We start from the raw sequence: 19,022 nt of genomic DNA, 5'->3' as shown, positions 1-19,022 counted from the left end.
GGGGCTCCGGGCCCGGCTGGGGGAGGGAGGGCAGGACACTGCGGGGAAGGGCTCCGGGCCCGGCGGGGAAAGAGGACATAACACCGCGGGGAGGGGCTCCGGGCCCGGCGGGGGGAGGACACCGCGGGGAGGGAAAAAGGGTGAAATCCTCACTCCCCACAGAGCCGCCGCCGCCCGGTCTCCCCGCCCAAGGGCCCCCCATTCCCGCCCAGCCCAGCCCAGCCCAGCCCAGCCCAGGACAGGAGGCCTCCCAGCCCCGCACTCACCATGGCGACTGTTCAGCCCCGGCAACAGCCTGCGCAGCGCTCCGCGTGAAGGGAAGGGGGAGGAACCACATCCGGGTCAGGGGGCGCGGCCTGGCCGGAAGTGAACAGCCGCCGCCATGGCCTCTGGGGGTGAGTTGCCCGCTTCCGGGGTCACCCCCCAGGACAGTGCTGGGTTCGCCCTGCCCGGGGAGAGGGTCCCCCCCGGGTGGTACAGGGGAAGGGCCCCCCAGGGTGGGGCACGGGCGAGGGGGGGCCCAGGGGATTCTTTGCTGGGAGAAGGGAGAGGGTCCCGCAGGGGGGCTCTCTGTGCTAGACGGTCCCCGTGGTGTGGGCCCAGGGGAAGGGGATTTCCATTGTTGGGGGCTCCCCACTGGGGCAGGTGAGGTTCAGGGTGTCCTCAGTGTTAGGGGTGCAGGGGAAGAGGATAGTCAGGGGGTTCCCAGGTGCTGGGGGGGGCTCCACGTAGGAAGGGGAAAGCAGGCAGTTCCTCCTCCACCATGGGGCTGACAAGGTTTCCCATCTGTAATGGGACCACAGAAGGGCCTAAGACAGTCGCTTCACTGGCCTTGTATACACAAACACGCCCAGTTGTGCATCGAGTGGGTGGCAGCTGCCTCCCAGGACATGATGTAGCCAGGTTTTTTAAACTGCTCAACTCCCCTTTGCTCCCCACACCCTGCAGGTTGTGGTCCAAATAGGATGACCAGATGTCCTGATTTTATAGGGACAGTCCCAATTTTGTTTTTTTTCCCCCATATATAGGCACCTATTACCTCCCCCCCCCCCCCCCCCCCCCCCGACTGCCTGTCCCGATTTTTTACACTTTCTGTCTGGTCACCCTAGGTCCAAAGCACAAATGCCGCATGGTTCCAGGCTGGTGGCATGGGGGGAGTGCCAAAAATGTAAACTGATTTGTGTTTGATGCCAGTACATTTCAAGCCAGCACTGACTGGGCCACAGCACACTGCTAACAAGACCCATAAAGTAATGTAGAGCCCAACTTTCTCACTGATAATTTATTTAACCTGCTTTCATGGACTGGAATAATCTGCAATAGTAAATGGACAGAAAAAGAACTGCAGCACAACTAAATGTGTATAATAAACCTGTGTGAACATTACATAGTAACATTTATTGCAAAATACTGCACTGTCAGCAGCATTCAAACAGGACTGTTCAGTGTTTTGCACTATTCTAAAATACATAATGCATCATAAAAGCTCAGAACTGTTTAACATCTCTTTTTTTAGTGCTTTGCAAATATGATGATTGGGTTGCATTTATTGTACTGGAGCTGGTCACAACATCATTAAGGTTGATTGTTATTTACTAAATAACACTATGTTAATAATACTGTTATGCACTAAATGTACTTGCTACATTACAGAAGACATCGTAAGAAAAGGCCCCTACGCGTAGGGGCTTATAGTCGACCTCAGATAGGGTGACCAGATGTCCCGATTTAATAGGGACAGTCCCGATTTTGGGGTCTTTTTCTTATATAGGCTCCTGTTACCCCCCACCCCCCTCCCGATTTTTCGCACTTGCTCTCTGGTCACCCTAACCTCAGACAAATACTATGCTGGGAACAATAGTTCTTTTGTGAGAGTTGATTAGTAAGATCATTGCATAGGAGGCTTTGTGGAAGAAGTGAGATTTAAAGGAGGATTTGATAGTTTGACACACATGGAGTGAGAGACTGTTCCAAACAGGTGGGAGTGCATTGAGTTAGAGAGAGCAGTAAAGGTGAGAGAGGGTAGAACAGGAGTTCTGGGTGCTGGGCCCTTTCCACAATTGGACTTTTAACACAGGAGGAGAGAGGGGAAAAGTGAAGGAATTTGTGATGGTCACAGTGGCAGACGTAGGATTGATGTTCAGAACACAAGATTAGTCGCAGAGCAAATGGCAAGTTCCACCCTGCACTACATACAGCCATGGAGTTAGGATAATGTAAGAACTAAAGTGAGAAACTCATATTACAGGACACAAATAATCCCTGAACTGTGGTGATTTGTGATTGTGTTGCAGGGGAAGTGTCTGCACTGGTCCTAGTGGCTATTCTGTGGGGAGGGACAAACCCATTTTTGAAGACAGGGACAGAGGGAATGGAGAAGGTGAAGCAAAGGAACCGGGTGCTGCAGCTCCTTGCAGAGATGAAATTCCTGTGCCTCAATTATAAGGTATTAGAACCCCCTCCAAACCATTTCAGGTAGTGCCAAGGGGGCCTCCTGGATGGAGATTGTGTTGAATGTCTGTGGCTTAATCTGGCTTTAACATTAATTTTCTTGACCATTTAATTATATCTGCTCTGGGCTTGATGGTTTTTATTGGAAATTTGATTTTTATCCTTTGTGATATTCCATTTAGCTTGCATATGGTACCACTTTTCCCATGAGGATTTCAAAGCACTTTACACAAGGAGTCAATGGCACAACCATAAACAGAGCCCTGTGATTTAACTGCTGGACCACACTGCCTTCTAGAGTGAGGAACAGAACAAATGAGTCCTGGCTCCTAATCCCCCACTCTAACAACTAGCTTCATGTCCTCACATAACATTCATGCTGTGTATATGGTCATTTCATGTGCAGTGACTGAATATGTTGTGTTTTCCTTGTAGTACATGGTGCCATTTCTGTTTAACCAGTGTGGATCAATAATCTACTATCTCACATTGGCATCCACAGGTTAGTCCTTGCTATTATGTTTCAGTGTAGTGGGATAGCTGGGGCTAGATAGACAATTTCATCCTTGAGAAGTTCTGTGGCCCAGCCAAGAAATCAATTACACATAGCTGAACCTTGGCAAAATGTATTTTTTTTTTAATTTTGACATAACATCAACGTTTATTATTAAACATTTTTTGTATTTTTATCAATTTACATTTTCACAGTTGCAAGAAATTATGGGGGGGGGTGCGGCCATTATTTAATGACAGCTATTGAGATGCAAAAAAGTAAATATTTATAATCATTAAAACACAAATTGTCACATCACGTTAAAATATACAAAGTAAATTTCCTTAAAATATAAGTTCTCAAGCAGCATTTTGTAATAAATTTTACTATGTAATGTTTTTCTCACTTTGCCTATCTGTAAATATTTTTTGTTGGTTTGTGTGTACGGTGAAATCAATGTTTACCAACAAAAATCTAAGCCTTCCAAGCCTACATAACAGGATAGAGCAGTTTTGCATTGGTGATGAGAAAGTGATTTTTACAACATTTAGTTTTTAAACTGTGTTTGACCATGTCAACATTCCCTGTTCAATTTCAGACCTATCCCTGGCGGTGCCTCTCTGTAACTCTCTGGCTTTGATAGTCACAGTCGTAACTGGGAAGATTCTTGGGGAAGACATTGGTGGTAAAAGTAAGTCATACTTCAGTGCAATGCTTTTATATATGTGCTCTGCACACAACTTGGCATTCAGCACCATACCTTGAACATCTAGATTACCATTGTTTGGTGTGAGGTCTAGCTAGATCATGTAATTCTAGGGGCAAGATGTGTGGTAGTTAAATAGTTCATCTTATCATAGTTGGGGATGGATTTATTGAGGACCCCTCCCCTAGATGTGTACAGAGTGATGATCTGGTTAATCCTACTTCTCATGGATGGATATAAGATAGCACTAGTCTGTGCGTGATCATCAGTTGCTGTTGTCTCACTGAGGGATCTGAAACTAGGTTTTGGACAACTCTACTCTGCTAGTAGTAACTTAATATTTTTACATTAAGGAGCTACACTGTGGGTAAGCTGCAGAAGGTAAGAATGTTGTCCTGTGAGGGCTTTAGGGGAGGGAAGAAACCAACATTTGTCTTTAAACATAGCTATTGTTAGCACAGTGTTAACAAGGTTTCCCTGACTCGAGCAAACAAGGACTATTTTCCTAAGAACTATGCTCTAGAGCTATGCTGTCCGTAGTAATTTTATAATATAGTTAATAGTTTAAAAAAATAAATCTCTGCAGATATGAGGAAAAGTGTCTTAGAACCTGCTATTAACAACGTTGCTGAAATTCATCTGGAACTAGCATGTTGCTGATCCTCTCTATCTAGCTAGTCAGACCACATCATCACTAGCATTTGAATAGAGGACAAGGCCTAACTGATTAATGGTGAGTGCTCATGATTCCTCCCATTTTTGTATGTCCTGTCTCCTTAGGAGCCGTGGTAGGAATGCTGCTTACTATCTTGGGAGTTGCTCTATGTATAGCTGGTTCTGTGAACGAGTGAGAAACAGAGTGGAAGAAGAAAGAATGTGCAGAAGGTAATGCCATTGTTTGGGGATGGGTACCCCTGCCTCTCTGGACCCAGATCAGCCACCAGAGGTGTGGTCTAGAACCAAGGCAACGTGGAAGGTGAATTTTGATACCTAAAGAAGAAGATTTCTGAAAACAGTTGTTGGAGTCTCTTTACCTTTTCAAGGTTGAGGTCTTGTTCTTTTGGGGCACTAAACCTCAAATATTTGGGGTTTGAGCCCCCAATACTTAATTTAGGTACAGAACCCTATGCAAAAAATTAGTGTCCTGATCTTCCTCTGACCTCCCTTCTAGGTCTCCCAATGTCTTTCCAGAATGTCTTTTCTTCTGTGTTGCCTCTTACTGTAAGCTCTTCAGAGCAGGGACTATCCTTAACTTGTCTTGTTCAGCACTTACTGGATAATAAATTACTACCAAATGCTCTGAGCCAACGTCCCTCCCGGATTGAGACTTACTACTTAACTGAGAACCCAGCTAGTCTCTCAGCTGCAAAGGTGTTTGGAAGGACTCCCCTTTCATGGTAGAGTAAAACTTATTCTATACAGTAAAAATTATTTGCTTCCCCCCATTTCAGATACAAACCAGCTCCTTGACTGTTGAAATTAAAAAAATGTAGGCCCAGGCATTTCCCATCTTCTTCCCCAAGCAAAGAAGAAAAAAAGGGTTTATATTAAATTTATTTTTTTTTAAATATATTATGAATGTATCGGACTCATTGTTCACCTGAAGCCTGCTTTACAAAGCCCAGATAATGAAGGCATTCTTATTGTTTAAAACAAGCATTTTTAAAAGTCCTGGGATTTGATCAAGGTGCTTATGTTATCGACCACTGCACAGAGAGTAAAGCTAACTTGGTCTCCATTTCATCACAGTCACTTCATAAACTCTTCAGAACTTCACACTGTCAGAGAAATGGCTCTTTCAGTTCTCTTCCTCCTCTGAGTCATTGGCGTAATTTCGCATTGTCAAGGCCTTCCGCGATCTGTCAGTGCTCCCAACCTTTTCCCATTTAAAGACAAAACAATACAAATAACTTTTAATGTAACCAACGTGGTGTTGTATAGTGGTTACAGCCAGGGTTTGGCATTAAGAATTTCTGGATACTGTTCCCAGCTATGCCATGGCCTTGCTATATGACCGCGGACTTCTGCGTGCCTCCGTCTAAACACCTTTAAAATAGGCCTAGTGATTCTTGCCTACTGCACAGGAAGGCTATGTGGCTCAAATAATAAGTGTTTGTCTAGCAATTTGAGGTCTGTGGATGAAAGGCCAATTAGACCAACATCAGCATTTGCAGGAGGCAGCAGGGTACTCTTTGCAGACAAAGAAATGCTGCCCCAGCCTCTGAAGTAAATACAGAATGCAAAGGATCCAAATTCATCCCAGAGGGCAGAGTGCTCCATTAGGTAATTCTGACTTTAGCTAGGAACTGCTCCGATTTAAGTCTGAATTTTACCTTTGATCTTAAAAGGGAACAGGAACAGTCCCAAAATATGCAATGGGACAAAATGCATTAACTCTAGAAATTCTTATGAAAACTGGAATAAGAAAAGTTACTGCCCCCCAAGAGCAGGCACCTTTAACTCCCCCCCCCCCCCCAAAAAAAAACCTGGGATTTTTCATTGCAAAAGAAAATTTTCAGATCAATGCTGGTAAGTGATTGAAGAGATTTGTTACAAATGTGTTGAGCAGCTGATTCTGTGTGTGTCATCAGCATCCATACTTCGCATGTCTAAAAGCACCCCTGGCAATGCCTAATGTATATGAAATAAAATACTTCTGCTTCCATATTTAATAGAGGTGCAACCTGCAGAAACCTGGTCCCAGCATGCACTGCACCATCAGGATCCCAGTAGCTTAACAGGCTGCATTATAGTATTAAAAATTAGGGCTGCTGCAGGTGGTGACATTCAGGTGCAGAGGCCAAACATCCACCCTTGGAGGATGCCAAGCTTCAGCTGTCAATCTTTTAAACATTCGAAATCTAAGCCTCTGATAAACAGGTTTTTACAGTGAAGAGTTGTAACCACAACTACAGTTACACAAGGTGAGACACTATCACACAGTAAGTGGCATAGCATTCCCCTGATATTGTGTGCAGTTATTTTGGTTTGAAGAGTTTATTGTATCAGTTGCTTTATAAATCACAATTAGGGGATAGCAAATTTGTACTGAGTACCTTCCTGTTAAATTAAAGCCAGTTGTGTCTTAGATATCTAATCTTAACTGGTTTACTTTCACACACTCTGTCTAACACACACACTTTACAAGTATACTGGACTGTTTAGCAGTACCTTGCTGTGAGGAGTCATTTTGTGTTTTGGTATAACTTCTTCCACCGTCTCTGCAGCTCTCTGGAGAAGGGAGAAAATAAGGACAAAAATCTTATCTCCAGGTCTCCGCTCTGTTGGAGAACTTATGACTCTTACAGCCCTGTAGAAAGGCCATCTCTAGAATCAACTCTCTGAATGGGGAGGAGGGGGGATATAGGATCTGGAAGGTGGGGAAGCAGCCTCATAGGCTATGAGCTGCAGACAGCGGATTCCCTGGCTTTGAGATCCTACATTTAGAACCCTGCGCCGATACAAAATTTGTATCCGCATCTGATCCACAACAACAGATTTGCAGGGCTCTAGCCACACAAACACCTCCAGGAGAACTTCTATAGATGTTAAACAGCTGAAATAAATACATCCAGTCCCCCCCTGCAGTTATTTCCACTTTCACACATTCAGAAGAGGGAAATTGTGGTGGCACCAATAAAATAGCGAAGCAGAGAATGGGACTTAAAAGAAGTTATAAAACGGAAGAAGCTACTTAGGCCATTGCTAGACTAATGATTCATCAAACGGGTTCTCAGATTCCAGGGAATCTGGAATATTTACCATTACATAGCTTGTATTGCAGAGAGGAGTCTCCAATAGCTCTATATGGTTTTGTTTCTCAACATTTAAGAAAAGTTTTGATGAGACAGTTTCCCTGGAAGGCTCGTCTCCTGGGGCCCGGTTCTCCTGCTGCAAGATACGAGTAACTCCCATGGACCCCAGTGGGAAACTACTTGTCTCTCACAGCAGCAGCCTGAGCTCCCGGACAGTTAGTAACACAGGAGAGAAAAAAGCCTTTTAGTAATTTACCAGAAAGAGTTAAACCTCATACCTGATCAACAGGTAGCTCCATCTTTGTGTATTCATCCTCCATTACTTCCCGGGCACCTCGCATCTCCTTTCTCGGGTCTTTTACTTTATAGACACTTCCCTCTTCTGTGAGGAGAAGAAAGATCTTAAGAGGGTATCACAGACACTAGATGTGACTTAGTGCAGCTTAAGCTATAGGAATGGCTAGGTCCAGTCTAGTGTTTCTGAGGGCCTTTCATCACCGCCTGCCGTGTTGCTGGCATCAAAGAAATAGCATTACTAAGCTGTTAACCATGTTTAGAGTTTGATTTGATACAGCAGATCCAATTTAGAACATTGGGTTGGTTCATTAAGGAGATGCTGGCACGTTAAAAAAAAAAAAAAAAAATTTTCATTTAAAAAACGTTCCTGACACAGTTACAGGGTGAGCTGCACCTCTGTCCCCTTTCTATGTCTCCCGGACTACCCCTCCTGCCCTGTTAGACCTCATGCCTTCATCTCTCCTGGGGTGGAATCATACATTTCTCCCACTCTTAGACCAGGCCTGGGCAGGGACCATGCTGACCCAGCAGGTCCAACTGCGGTTCTTTCTTTCGGGAATCTGTGACCAATGGTGAATAGAGTCATCATACAGCCTTCTTAAACCAAAGTATTGTTTAACAGTAGGAATAAAGCACTTAGAGAAAAATGATTTTAAGACATCAGTCTATCTTCCCTACACGCTTACCATCCCCAGACAGTAACCAAGGCAGGCCTAACTACTCCTGACACCCCAGAGGAGCCTAGGTCAGTCTGGTTTCCCCAAACAGCTCCCCAACAACTCCTTCCCCTCCTGAGAGAGAGAGTTCCTTTTTAAACTCCTATAGTGCTTTTGATCTCTAATTCCCAGGCTTTTCCCATCCTGGCATTGTCTCTTAACAAACCTCAGGTGTTTACTAAGGGGGGCTGGTGTCTTATCTTGAACCACTGTGTTTCCTTCCTGCTTGTTTTCCTTGCAGCCCCCTAGTAAACTAAACCAATATAGTCACACAGTAAACATCCAAATAATCAGGTCAACATAAAGGATTCGTAAGTTATTGCCGAGCAGCTCCACATCCACCACAGTTCCTTCCCTGAGTTGCTGCTAGGCGTTCAGACGCCTATTTGCTTTTCACCTTTTATGCTCTTTAATTATTGCCCCAACAAATATAGCGGGGTGCAGCTCAAGGCAACTCCAGACAGAGTTCAGTATCTCAGCTTCATGACAACTCAGGTATCAAGAAAGTTTCATTCATGGCGTATTTGTTGAGGAGGGGAAGGAATGGAATTACAACAGCAGTTAGGAGATACACTAGCGACTGTTCCCCTTTAGCACCTCGGAGTTAGACAGACTGCTCCCTTAGCATCAAATTAAGGCCATTCCCTGTCATTCTTAAACATCCATAGTGATGTTCTTTACCTTGGTCAGGCCAGTGTTGCATGTTCCTGCTATTCGTCCTGTTTTGCCCTGCACGGACAGGCTTAGCGTGGAAAACAGACTCTTCCTCTTTGCGTGGATATTTCCCGTCTTGTCTGCGCACTGCTGGAGAAGGAACGGGGGTCTTGTCTTTCTCCGCAGCTCCTGTGGACTGCACCCTGCGATAGTCCGGCTGAAATTAACATTCACAATAACTTCCTTAGTTTGTTTCTTAACCTAGGGCTTGTGAGAATGAGAGACTGATTCTACAGCACTAGTTATAGAGACACTAGGCCATCTGCCCAATATGGCCCCACCAGCACACCTCAGAGCTGACTGGCAGGATCCCATAGGATACCAGTTCTGAAAACAAGGTTTTAATGCAAACTACTATGCAGCTTAACTATAGTGGGTCACACCCAGTGCTTGCTATATTCATTACCTGCGGAGGTGGATCAATGAGGGCAGAGTCGCTAGCTCCATCCTGGGAGGTGGCATAGCTTTTACCAAACTGAGAACAAGAACAGGAAATGTTTCAACAAATGTAACAAGACAGACACCCCTCAAAAAGGACATGGCAGCCTGGACTTGTTGGGACAGGTCGTTTTCAGTGGAGTGCCCAGCTCACCCCAGCTCCTGTAGCCGAGATCCCTGTATGACCACTTCCTACAAGAACTCTTTCCTGTCCATTCCAAGATGGAGTCTCAGAACAGCTGCCTTTTTTGATCATGAAGTGACAAAAAGAAGGGCACGAGCCCAAATTTGCAAGCCAGCTCTATGGGGCACCGTGCGACAGAAGGGAGAACCAGATGGTCATTGGCTACACAAATGTCTCCTGCTGGTCACTGGCATACCAGAGGAAAGGACGCCACAATCAGGACCATCAGAAAATAAAATCCGAAGAAGTCAACATCAAGGTTCCAAAATTAAGAAAGAAGGGGGGGGTTTAAGGCCTGCTCTGGGGCAGCTTCTGTTGGATGGAGATAATATGCCATGGCAAAACATTAAGATCTACGAACGATCTTACTAGGGGGCTGCATACTTGGTTGCTTCTGTAGGCTGAGCTTACTGCACACACCAGGCGCTCCTTGCATCCCTCCATTCTCCCCATTGCCGCCCTCCTCTATTTCAGGGACTCCCTGCAGCGCCCTCCACTTCTCCCCCTGCCCCCGACAGAGGTTCTGTGTGCAACAGCATTCTTCCCCCGTGTCACGGCTACCCATTCCCCCCACCATTCTTATTCTCTCTTTCTTTCATCTTCTCTCCCCCGTTCAGGATTGTCAACATTTTAAACTCAGCTGAGACAGAGCTAAAATGAGCGGTATTATTAGCTGGAATGTCCAAACAGAAAAATGCCATCGAGTTGATATAAAGGCCTCACAAGCTCAGCCAGTTATTATTATACTATAAAGAGCAGGCAAGTAGGGTGCCTTCACAGGGCAGCTGAGGAGAACCCTGCTATTGCTTTAAACAGAGAGAAATGAAGCAAAGATGGGCATTTCCAGCCAGGTCCCATTGCTCACATCCAGAGGATATTGTATCAGAATCGGTGTTGGGGGCAGCTTTTCTGCTGCATCCATTTACATGTGTCCACTATGTACAGATTTATGTCTAAACCAGTTTGACGGCTGGTCTGCAGTGTAAGTGTAGCAGCCCACGCAGGCTGAGCTACCTACCCCCTGATTGTGGATCCTGCGTCTGTTATTTGGATGGTTCCTGAAACACAAAAACACAAATCTCAGCATGTTGAGATCCAACATATTCAGAGACAGGGTGTGCGTCCGTGGGATGCGCATGCACAAATATTCACCCTGACATTTTTTTTTTCCCTTTTCCACATTCACAAGCGAGTGCAGTGCTAGTGAAAGGTGCTGGATTGACAGCTCTGGAGGTCTCTTTTCTCAGAGCAGGCAGAGTGCAGGTAGCATCAGTGCAGGCTCCCCCTCCAGTGTGCCTCAGCCCTAACCTGAGCAGGGAGCTGTCTCCATGACCTAGTCAATCCTGGACTGCTCTGCGGAGACGACCCGCATGAATGAGAATTCATGATGCTTGTGAAGAGCTGTTTGACTCTAAACTGAATCAATACCCACCACTCATTTCACACAGGCCACTAAACAGCCAGCAGGTGATTAAAAGAAAAAAGCTCTTAGTCACTGCTGACCTAGGCTAGATTTGAAGCACCATCCTAGAGGTGGAAGGATTTATCCCATTGCCAATCCCAGACCAGTCAAAGCTGCGGCTATTCCCAACTGACAACTGCTCTTTGGCGCGTGCTACAGGACTACTGGGAAACTCAGCCAAGCTACTTCTTTTTCTGGTGCTGGGCACGGGGATTTCATAGGGGGGGTTGTACGTGTTAAAAACAGCCCCTGACACTAAAATGCTTTAAAAAAACCCCAATTTTGTACGCCGACTTCTATCATAATTCAGATTATTTTAATCCAAGGCCTCAAACACTCTCACAACAGAATCCTAATAATAAAGAAATGGATTTGTTGAAATGTTCACATTTCCCATTTCAAGTTGGGAAATTTGATATGCAAACTCAATAAAAGCTGTTAAAGTTGTTTCCAAGGTTCAGACAACACACACTTTTGCCAGGGGATGGGGGGGAAGGGCTCCCTGTCTTTCCAGGTGAACACCTTTAAATGCTCTTTGCCTGGTTCCCATCACACCCAGAGAGCATCGCTGAAAGTTGGCTCAACACTGCGACATTGCTTTTTGAAGTGATTCTGGGTTATTTCCAGCCACAGTTTTCAAAGGTGGTCACAGACTTTGAGCATCTCCAGTTTTAGGTGCCCAATTTGAGACACCTAAAGCTTTGGCGTTACAGGTGACTCAGCAGCTCTGAAAAATCAGGCCCCTGTGAGTCTCACACTGGGCACCCAAAAAAGTCAGACAGTTTTGAAAATTGGGGCGTGGGTGATTATTAAGTTCCAGGAAGAACTAGTCATTTGTTCCCTTATTTCCCCCTCTCTCCTCACTCCCATGCATAAATATAAAGGTTATTTTTAAGCTTAGGACCAGCATAATGCACAATCTCTAGGCCACAGGTACCTGCCTACCTACCGTAATGCCCGGTGCACAGAATTCTTAGGCACCAGCAGTTCAAAGTAGGGCAGATTTTTGTACTTCTCCACCCCGACCGCCACATAGTATTCACCGTTCACCAACTCCTCGCCACTGGAGACTGGGACTCCATCCAGTTGGCAGAGTCTATGGGAGAAGATGGCAAGGGGGTTAGAAAAATCATGCGAGTGGGGCGGGTGAGGGAGGAGCAGCAAATGATCCAGCTTGGGTGGAAGTACACCCTGTGATCAAGAAAATGGGAGCAGAACATAGAAAACAGGCCAGTGATTGGGCCAAGCTCACTGTTGGTGAAGGTCTGCTGAAGTCAGTGGAGTTATTACACCATGGTGAGTGTGGCCCAGTGTGTTTCAGCGTAAGTTAATTTACTGTGTAAACTATATTTGTTCAGTAAGATTCCCCTCCCCCCATACACATACGACATAATATAAGGAGGATAATGATTTGCTTATAGCTATTCTCACCGGAGCATAATGAACATTAACTCTCACCAAGTCCCCAAGAGGTAAGTATTAGCCCCATTTTACAGAAGGTAAAATTTGAGTACCAAAGCCAAACAGCACATCAGTGGCAGAAACAGGATTAGAACCAAGGTGTCCTGACTCCCGGTCCTCTTGCACTAACCACTAAACAGTGTAAGGGGACATAGCACAGACCAGATGGACATAAGGTAAGGAAAATCCAAAAGTGCCTCTTATGGATACCCACTTTCGAACAGCTCCACTGCGCAGGTTGGCTTTCTCCGTCACCAGGCCCAGGATGGCGTCCCACTCCTGCAGGGTGCTCTTGGAGAGCAGCAGTCGGAAAGGTGGGCTCAGCAAATCCCCATTCCGGAAAACACTTCAATAAAAGGGCCAAGAAAATATATCTGATGAGCCTGTGTTCCCAGTCCCTGTATCTGTACACCTAACCCCCATGAACAAAGAGCCAACTCCTCTAGAACTTTCCACACATCCAAGCCAGTAGCTCTCCAACAGCCACACAATTAAACAGCTCATTATTATCGGGGCGTAGTGGTAGAGCCGAAGGGTCCCAACTGGGATTGGATCTAGGTGTTGTACAAACATATGAGATGGTTCCTTCACCAAAGAGTTTATCATCTAACGGGTCTCAAACTCAATTTACCTTAGAGCCAGGGCCAGTCCATAAATCTTCCCAGTGGGCCAATAATGTCACTCATGCGCCCAGAACCTCCCCCACCCCCCGAAACTCCACCCCCCACCTGCCTAAGGCTCTGGGAGGGAGTTTGGGTGCTGGATGCAGGCTCTGGGCTGGGGCAGGGAGTGGGGGTGGGGTTGCAGGCTCTGGGAGGGAGTTTGGGGCTGGGGGGTGTGGAGAGGGGGAGAGGGTGCAGGCTCTGGGAGGGAGTTTGGGGGCAGGAGGGGGGTGGGGGTGCAGGCTCTGGGAGGGGGTCGGGGGTGTGGTGCTTACCTGGGGCTCCAAGACAAGGTGGGCCAGGGGTCCTCCTCATGCTGCTTCCCCCAGGCACCGCAGAGGCCGCAGGGAGGGGCCAGCAGACATGTGGAGCGAGCTGGCAGACGCCGCTCAGCCCCGCTGCGCTGCCAGTGGTGGGCAGGCCCCCGGGCCATTGTAAATCGCCCGGGGGATGCGGGGGGGGGGGGAAAGAGAGGGAGCACCAGGGGCAGCAGGCAGGGCCAAGGGAGAGACCTGGACCCAAAATTGCTGGAGCCCCGCAGGCCACATTGGGGAGGATCTCGGGCCACAGATGGCCCGCGAGTTTTGAGACCCCTGATCTAAAACAACAGATGAAGAGGCAGGAACAGAAGACAACATAGGAGCAGAGTGAACAAGGCAATGATAGAGGAAAGCAACACATGTACTTATCTCGCCTTTACCCCCAGGAACAGACAATATATGAAGGGTGGAGGAAAGGGAGGCCATCAAAATATGGACAATGTTTACACGTGCACATGTCAAAATTTTCTTTTAAAGATATATATGAATTATAGCCAACAGCCCCTCCCACTGTCCATTATCAGCTGGGCATTTAATTGGAGACACCATGGAAGAAGTGGGCCTTGAGGCGGGATTGGAGGGTGGTGGCTTAATGGAACAGCTTGGGGAGAGCATGCCAAGCTCAAGGGGCAGCATGAGAGGAAGCACAGAGATGGTTGTGGGGGGAGCAATAAAAAAGGCTGGCACCGTCGGCAGAGGATGCAGAAGAGACAAGAGCGGATAAGTAGAATGGCAGAGTTGCGAAGAGCCTCAAAGATGAGGAGAAGAGGCTTGAACTTTAAACAGGTGAAGTCAGTGGAGGGATTCAAAACCAAGGAGTGACGTGGTCAGAGCTACAGTCAAAGACTATTATCTCAGCAGGAATCTTTTGAATGGACTCGAGATGGCCTATAATGCCAGACTCTTGAGGTCAGACGTACAGATAGTGTGATCTCCAGCTAGCGTGTCACAAATTTCCTCCCAGTCAAGACAGATCATCCCAAGGCACAGCACACTGGATTCAGAACTTAACAGTGAGGTCCTGGCCTGTAATAATTCATATGCACAGCCAGTGCTTCATATATTGGACCAAACTGTGCTCTCGGTTTACACTATTGTAAATCCAGAGTTAACCCAGTTGAAGCCAATGTGGTTACACTGGATTTACACTAAATCAGTATCTGGTCCAATCAGTTAAAAGCCCAGGAAACTCTGGTACTAATGGGGCTTTCCATGCTTGTTCTGTTTCAGGAGATGAAACAATTGTGCTTGTAGAAAACCAATCCATACATAAGGCTGCAAGGTTCATTTAACCCAGGGCTAGAGGAGCAGGGCCCAGAATATATCCAACTACAGAGGGCTGGTCATTGAAGAGGAGGGGTCCCTTACTTCTACAGAATGACTCCGTCCTGACAGGGAGGAGCTTGCTCTGAATGAAGGAGGCATAGATAGAAGTAGCAACTAGCTCTGGGAGGGACTGGGGCAGGAATACACTCCTCCAAAGCCAGCTTCCCCCAGTTCCTGAGCTCAAGGACTCTGCCTCCAGTCTCCCCAGACCTCCTGTTCCCCAAGGGAAACTTTAGAGAAAAGTCAAAAGGCACTCACTGTATAATGCAGGGCAGGTGGACATGCTTCTGCCATCGCGCTGCCATGTTCAACTTCTGGGGAACCACGGGGCGAATCTACAGGCCAGATTCAGCATACACAAATGTCACTCAAACGCAGAGCTTAGGAGTGGCCTGCCAGGTTGGACTTCCTAACTCGCTGCATGGTCTCATTGCTGCTAGGTGGAGCTTGTTGGCAGGCAAGTCCTGGAGAGCCTCACACACATCAACAAATGGGTTGGCAAGGCCAGGTGCATACCAAGGTTGCCAGGGTTGTCTGTGTGGCTCAGCTCTGCTGGCAGTCACACAAGGGATGTCCCATTGACTCCCAAAGCACTTTCAGGGCCTTCATTCTTAGGCACCCACAATTATTCCTGTCACCCACACCCACTTCTTCCTGACTCCTGCGCATTCTGCACAACTGCCTCCCCTGCTCGGTTTAGGATTGACATTCTCAGTTCCATTAATGTTTAAACGGGGGTAGGGTATGGGGCGCACCCACGGCCCATTTCCACCGCAGCCAGCTGCTGTTCTGACAAACTTATTTACAAGCTGTTGACATTTTGAAGAGATTGGCAGGAGAGCACCCCCTACTGCTTTCTCTACAGCATTAGTCATGGTGGGAAGAATGTCATATACCCAGGTAGATCTCACACTGCCCCTCCCTCCCACCTCCACCACCAGGCCCTCACGTAGGGAGTGGTTAGAAGAAGAGAAACACATGCCTTGTAGAAAGTCATTCCTGACAAAGTTCTCCTACCTGCTACTAGCAGAGAACGGGTGTCCTAATCCCTGACATTCTGCTCACTGTTTGAACAAGGCAACCACCTGTCTCCCACTGTGACTCACCTGCAAGACATTTTTTTTCCTGCTCCCACTGAGTTGCTTCATTCCGGGGTTTAAATAGCTGTAAAAACAGAGGCAAGAAAATCATCAATACACATCTCTTCTAACCTCCAGCATCCGAACCTGGAGGGAACTTCATTTGTATATAATAAACTGAATACCTTATTCTACGTCTCATCAGCATGAATAGAAGTGAAACTGTGGACTGATCAGGCTACAAGAACAAAATTCTAGCTGGTTTTTAACTGATTACAATCACAAGATGATTATGTCTAGTGTTTCCTTCTTTAGAGGTCAATACCAGCAAGAACTGGACCAATGTTAACTGGTTTGGTCACTTCTCAGCTGATTGGCATACAGATATTTGCAGAAGTCAAGAACAGTGTTGCCTAAATTCACGCTGCAGTTAGTCACATTGTCTATAAAACTCTCCACTTCCCAAGTGCTTATCAGCAGGAAATTATCATTTTTTCTGCACTTCTCTCCTCATCTGCCCTCCAGAAGGCTAGACTAACCAAAACTGTTATAATGAAACAATTCTCAGCCAAACAGGCTGAGTTCCAGATACCACATATGCCAACTTCACGTTCTGGTGAACATCATGTTTCATCCCTTGAGCGAGACATTGCCCAAGACTCCAAGCACTGGCCAGTGTTGCTCAATAAATATGGGGGGAGGGATAGCTCAGTGGTTTGAGTATTGGCCTGTTAAACCCAGAATTGTGAGTTCAATCCGGGATCTGGGGCAAAATCAATACTTGGTCCTGCTAGTGAAGGCAGGGGGCTGGACTCGATGACCTTTCGGGGTCCCTTCTAGTTCTATGAGATCTCTCTCTATGTATATATATTTTAATACAGCTTGACAGTTTCCTCCACAATATTTACTTATTGAGTCCAATTCATCCCTCATGAAACTTCACTGACTCCAAAGGAGTTATGCCAGGAATGAATCTGGCCCACTATAATTTAGGCTGCATTTAAAAAACAAATACGCATTTGGAAATGCCTGCTCCATGCAGAACATAAGAAACCTGGTAGAATGGGGATGATGCATCAGTGGCTGACATTTCTAGGGACACTTGTGATGGAAGCCCACAGCAGAGCCCCAGCTAACTCCCACTGAGCTCCCTAAGACACCGAGTTGTGTATAACGCAACATAATACTGCACAGCACATACCAACACCCTGCCAGAACACAGTTTTCTGCAGATATTTTCTTATTCTTATAATGTGAAAGATCACCTTGATTTACATTTCCAGTCTCATCCAGCACATCTAGGAATATTCACAACTGATTCCAATGAGTGAAGCAATTAAAAGGACAGATCTCTTCCTTCCCAGTTTCAGGCTAACATACAGCTGATTGTTGCATGCCCTTTAAAATCCTGAATATTAAACTTATTTAAAGTCCCTTGAACTTCCCCAACTATTAATTTTAAGGGTGGATAATCTGATGGGAAGTGAAAACCAAGATTACTGACAAGTTGTGTGGCACAAAAGAATTTAACATCCCACTGGCTACACTAAGATTTTCTTTCGATAAAGACTGGTTCTTATTGATGGTGAATGAGGCACGCACGAGAGCAGGCATGAGCTCCTTGGTGAGCTGGCTCTGTCAATCAAAATAAGGGGAGACTCTAAGCTCAGCGCTGTCAGCCATATTTATGGCAAATCAAACACACTGCATGAATTTCTCATGCACCCCCCATTATCCGCTCAGTCTCCAATTCCTTTCCACACTCTGCCTCTTAAACTCGCTACAGAACATAACACACACAGAAGTGCTGTCTGTTTTCAGCTGCATAGTTACCTCTTCCTTCCCCAATAGCCACATGGGGATAGATATCTAAGGACACTTAACTTCAGTCTCAGGACTTGATAACAGTTTGATCTACTCACTCTAGCCTTTTGAACCGCTCAAAGCCAGCTGCCACATACGGGCATCCATTCTGCAGCTCCTCCAGCTCAGTGACCCGGTGGCCCTGCCTGGGGGTGTAGATGTTCCTCACAGCCACAGAGGCATGGATGGTGCTGGTCACCTCATTCAGAAACGCTTCAAAGGTCTGGAACTGGCGCTGGTTCACCACAAACTTCCTTCCATGGAAGAAGGAGTCCCCATTGCGATATACCATCACGTTCTTGGCCACAGGGGCCAGAGCTATTGTGCTAGAGCTCATTCCTCGAGCCACGTCCACCCCACTGATCAGAGAGAGACAAGCCGATCAGCGCAGGGCAAAGGCTGGAAGAGGAAAACCCCAGCGACCCTCGTGCTAAGCACAAGCCCTTGCTGTCTGGCTGCCTTTGTGCTCCCTCTCCCTTCTCAGAGCTGTGTTCTGAAAGGGACTCTTGCCGTTTCCATGGCTGCAGGCCCAGCAAGAGGGGGGAGTTTTATGGGCCGGCCTGGAGGCTGAGTCACTCAAACCGAGAACCAAACAGCTCCTCAGTACCTCTCCCTCTACTACACACAAACAGCACCAAAAGCTCCCTCACAGCCCAGCACAGCTCCAAAATCAGGAGACTGGATGGCTCAGGAGAGCAGACAGGGCTGATTACCTATACAGTGGCGATTCAAATCCAGCCCAGAGTGGAGGTGTCTGAAAGTTGTCACTCTCTGATAACTGCTCAGTGGCCTGTGTGATATGAGTTTGGTAGGTGCCAATGCAGTGCCTAGTTGACAAGTATCTGCATCACAAAGCAAACCCTCCCCCTCTGCATTAATTAGCTCCCTAGCTACCATCATCAAAATGGACTATGGGACTGAACTAACTTGCTGGCCTACAGGAGAGGAAGGATAGTCCAGTGGTTAGGGTATTAGCCCATGACCAGGGAGACCCAGGTTCAATTCCCTGCTCTGCCACAGGCTTCCTGTAGTAAGGGGGGCAGAAAAGTACATGCAGTAGAAAGATAGTAGCGGGGGGGGGGAGCTTGAACTACT

General features: G+C 46.7%; 3 protein-coding genes across 4 annotated transcripts in view; 1 reads left to right on the top strand and 2 right to left on the bottom strand.

Annotated features, from left to right (window-relative positions):
- EIF3I (eukaryotic translation initiation factor 3 subunit I) overlaps positions 1-346 on the bottom strand; it is an 8,951-nt gene extending 8,605 nt beyond the window's left edge. Inside the window, exon 1 of the mRNA XM_024199286.2 lies at positions 267-346. Within this exon, the coding sequence (XP_024055054.1) occupies positions 267-269 (3 nt within the window). The 5' untranslated portion in view covers positions 270-346. The remainder of the gene's footprint in view (positions 1-266) is intronic.
- A 1-nt stretch (position 347) lies between these two features.
- TMEM234 (transmembrane protein 234) lies at positions 348-4,827 on the top strand. Of its 2 annotated transcripts, XM_024199290.3 has the most exons (5): positions 348-395; positions 2,295-2,446; positions 2,887-2,953; positions 3,543-3,635; positions 4,431-4,827. In XM_024199290.3, the coding sequence occupies exons 1-5, from the start codon at positions 383-385 to the stop codon at positions 4,499-4,501; spliced, it is 396 nt and encodes a 131-aa protein (XP_024055058.2). In that variant the 5' UTR covers positions 348-382; the 3' UTR covers positions 4,502-4,827. The 2 variants fall into 2 exon arrangements, with proteins under 2 accessions (XP_024055058.2, XP_024055057.2); XM_024199289.3 differs by having other exon boundaries at positions 3,543-4,827.
- Positions 4,828-4,833: 6 nt separating this feature from the next.
- DCDC2B (doublecortin domain containing 2B) lies at positions 4,834-18,970 on the bottom strand. Its single transcript, XM_029912705.1, has 11 exons — positions 17,987-18,970; positions 16,092-16,149; positions 15,244-15,320; positions 12,892-13,023; positions 12,166-12,312; positions 10,773-10,812; positions 9,539-9,607; positions 9,100-9,289; positions 7,684-7,787; positions 6,822-6,881; positions 4,834-5,526 (listed from the first exon to the last, which is right to left on the bottom strand). Exons 1-11 carry the CDS (start codon positions 18,262-18,264, stop codon positions 5,449-5,451), a joined length of 1,233 nt encoding a protein of 410 aa, XP_029768565.1. The 5' UTR covers positions 18,265-18,970; the 3' UTR covers positions 4,834-5,448.
- Positions 18,971-19,022: the final 52 nt, after the last annotated feature.

The sequence above is a fragment of the Terrapene carolina genome, unplaced genomic scaffold (genome assembly GCF_002925995.2).
Source record: "Terrapene carolina triunguis isolate 2854851 unplaced genomic scaffold, T_m_triunguis-2.0 Scaffold236, whole genome shotgun sequence".
Classification (NCBI taxonomy): Eukaryota; Metazoa; Chordata; order Testudines; family Emydidae; genus Terrapene; species Terrapene triunguis.
Note: the sequence above shows the minus strand (reverse complement) of the source record. Positions and strands in the feature narration are given on the sequence as shown.

What these genes read in the sequence shown, in the direction of transcription:
- TMEM234 (XM_024199289.3), top strand. An exon ending in TCCTGTGCCTCAATTATAAG is followed by an intron (nt 2,447 to 2,886) that starts GTATTAGAACCC and finishes TTTTCCTTGTAG; the next exon opens with TACATGGTGCCATTTCTGTT. An exon ending in TCTCACATTGGCATCCACAG is followed by an intron (nt 2,954 to 3,542) that starts GTTAGTCCTTGC and finishes GTTCAATTTCAG; the next exon opens with ACCTATCCCTGGCGGTGCCT.
- DCDC2B (XM_029912705.1), bottom strand. Translation starts at nt 18,264, where the DNA reads ATGAGCTCTAGCACAATAGCTCTGGCCCCTGTGGCCAAGAACGTGATG. An exon ending in CACCTGCCCTGCATTATACA is followed by an intron (nt 13,024 to 15,243) that starts GTGAGTGCCTTT and finishes CTTTTATTGAAG; the next exon opens with TGTTTTCCGGAATGGGGATT. An exon ending in CGCAGTGGAGCTGTTCGAAA is followed by an intron (nt 12,313 to 12,891) that starts GTGGGTATCCAT and finishes CTTCTCCCATAG; the next exon opens with ACTCTGCCAACTGGATGGAG.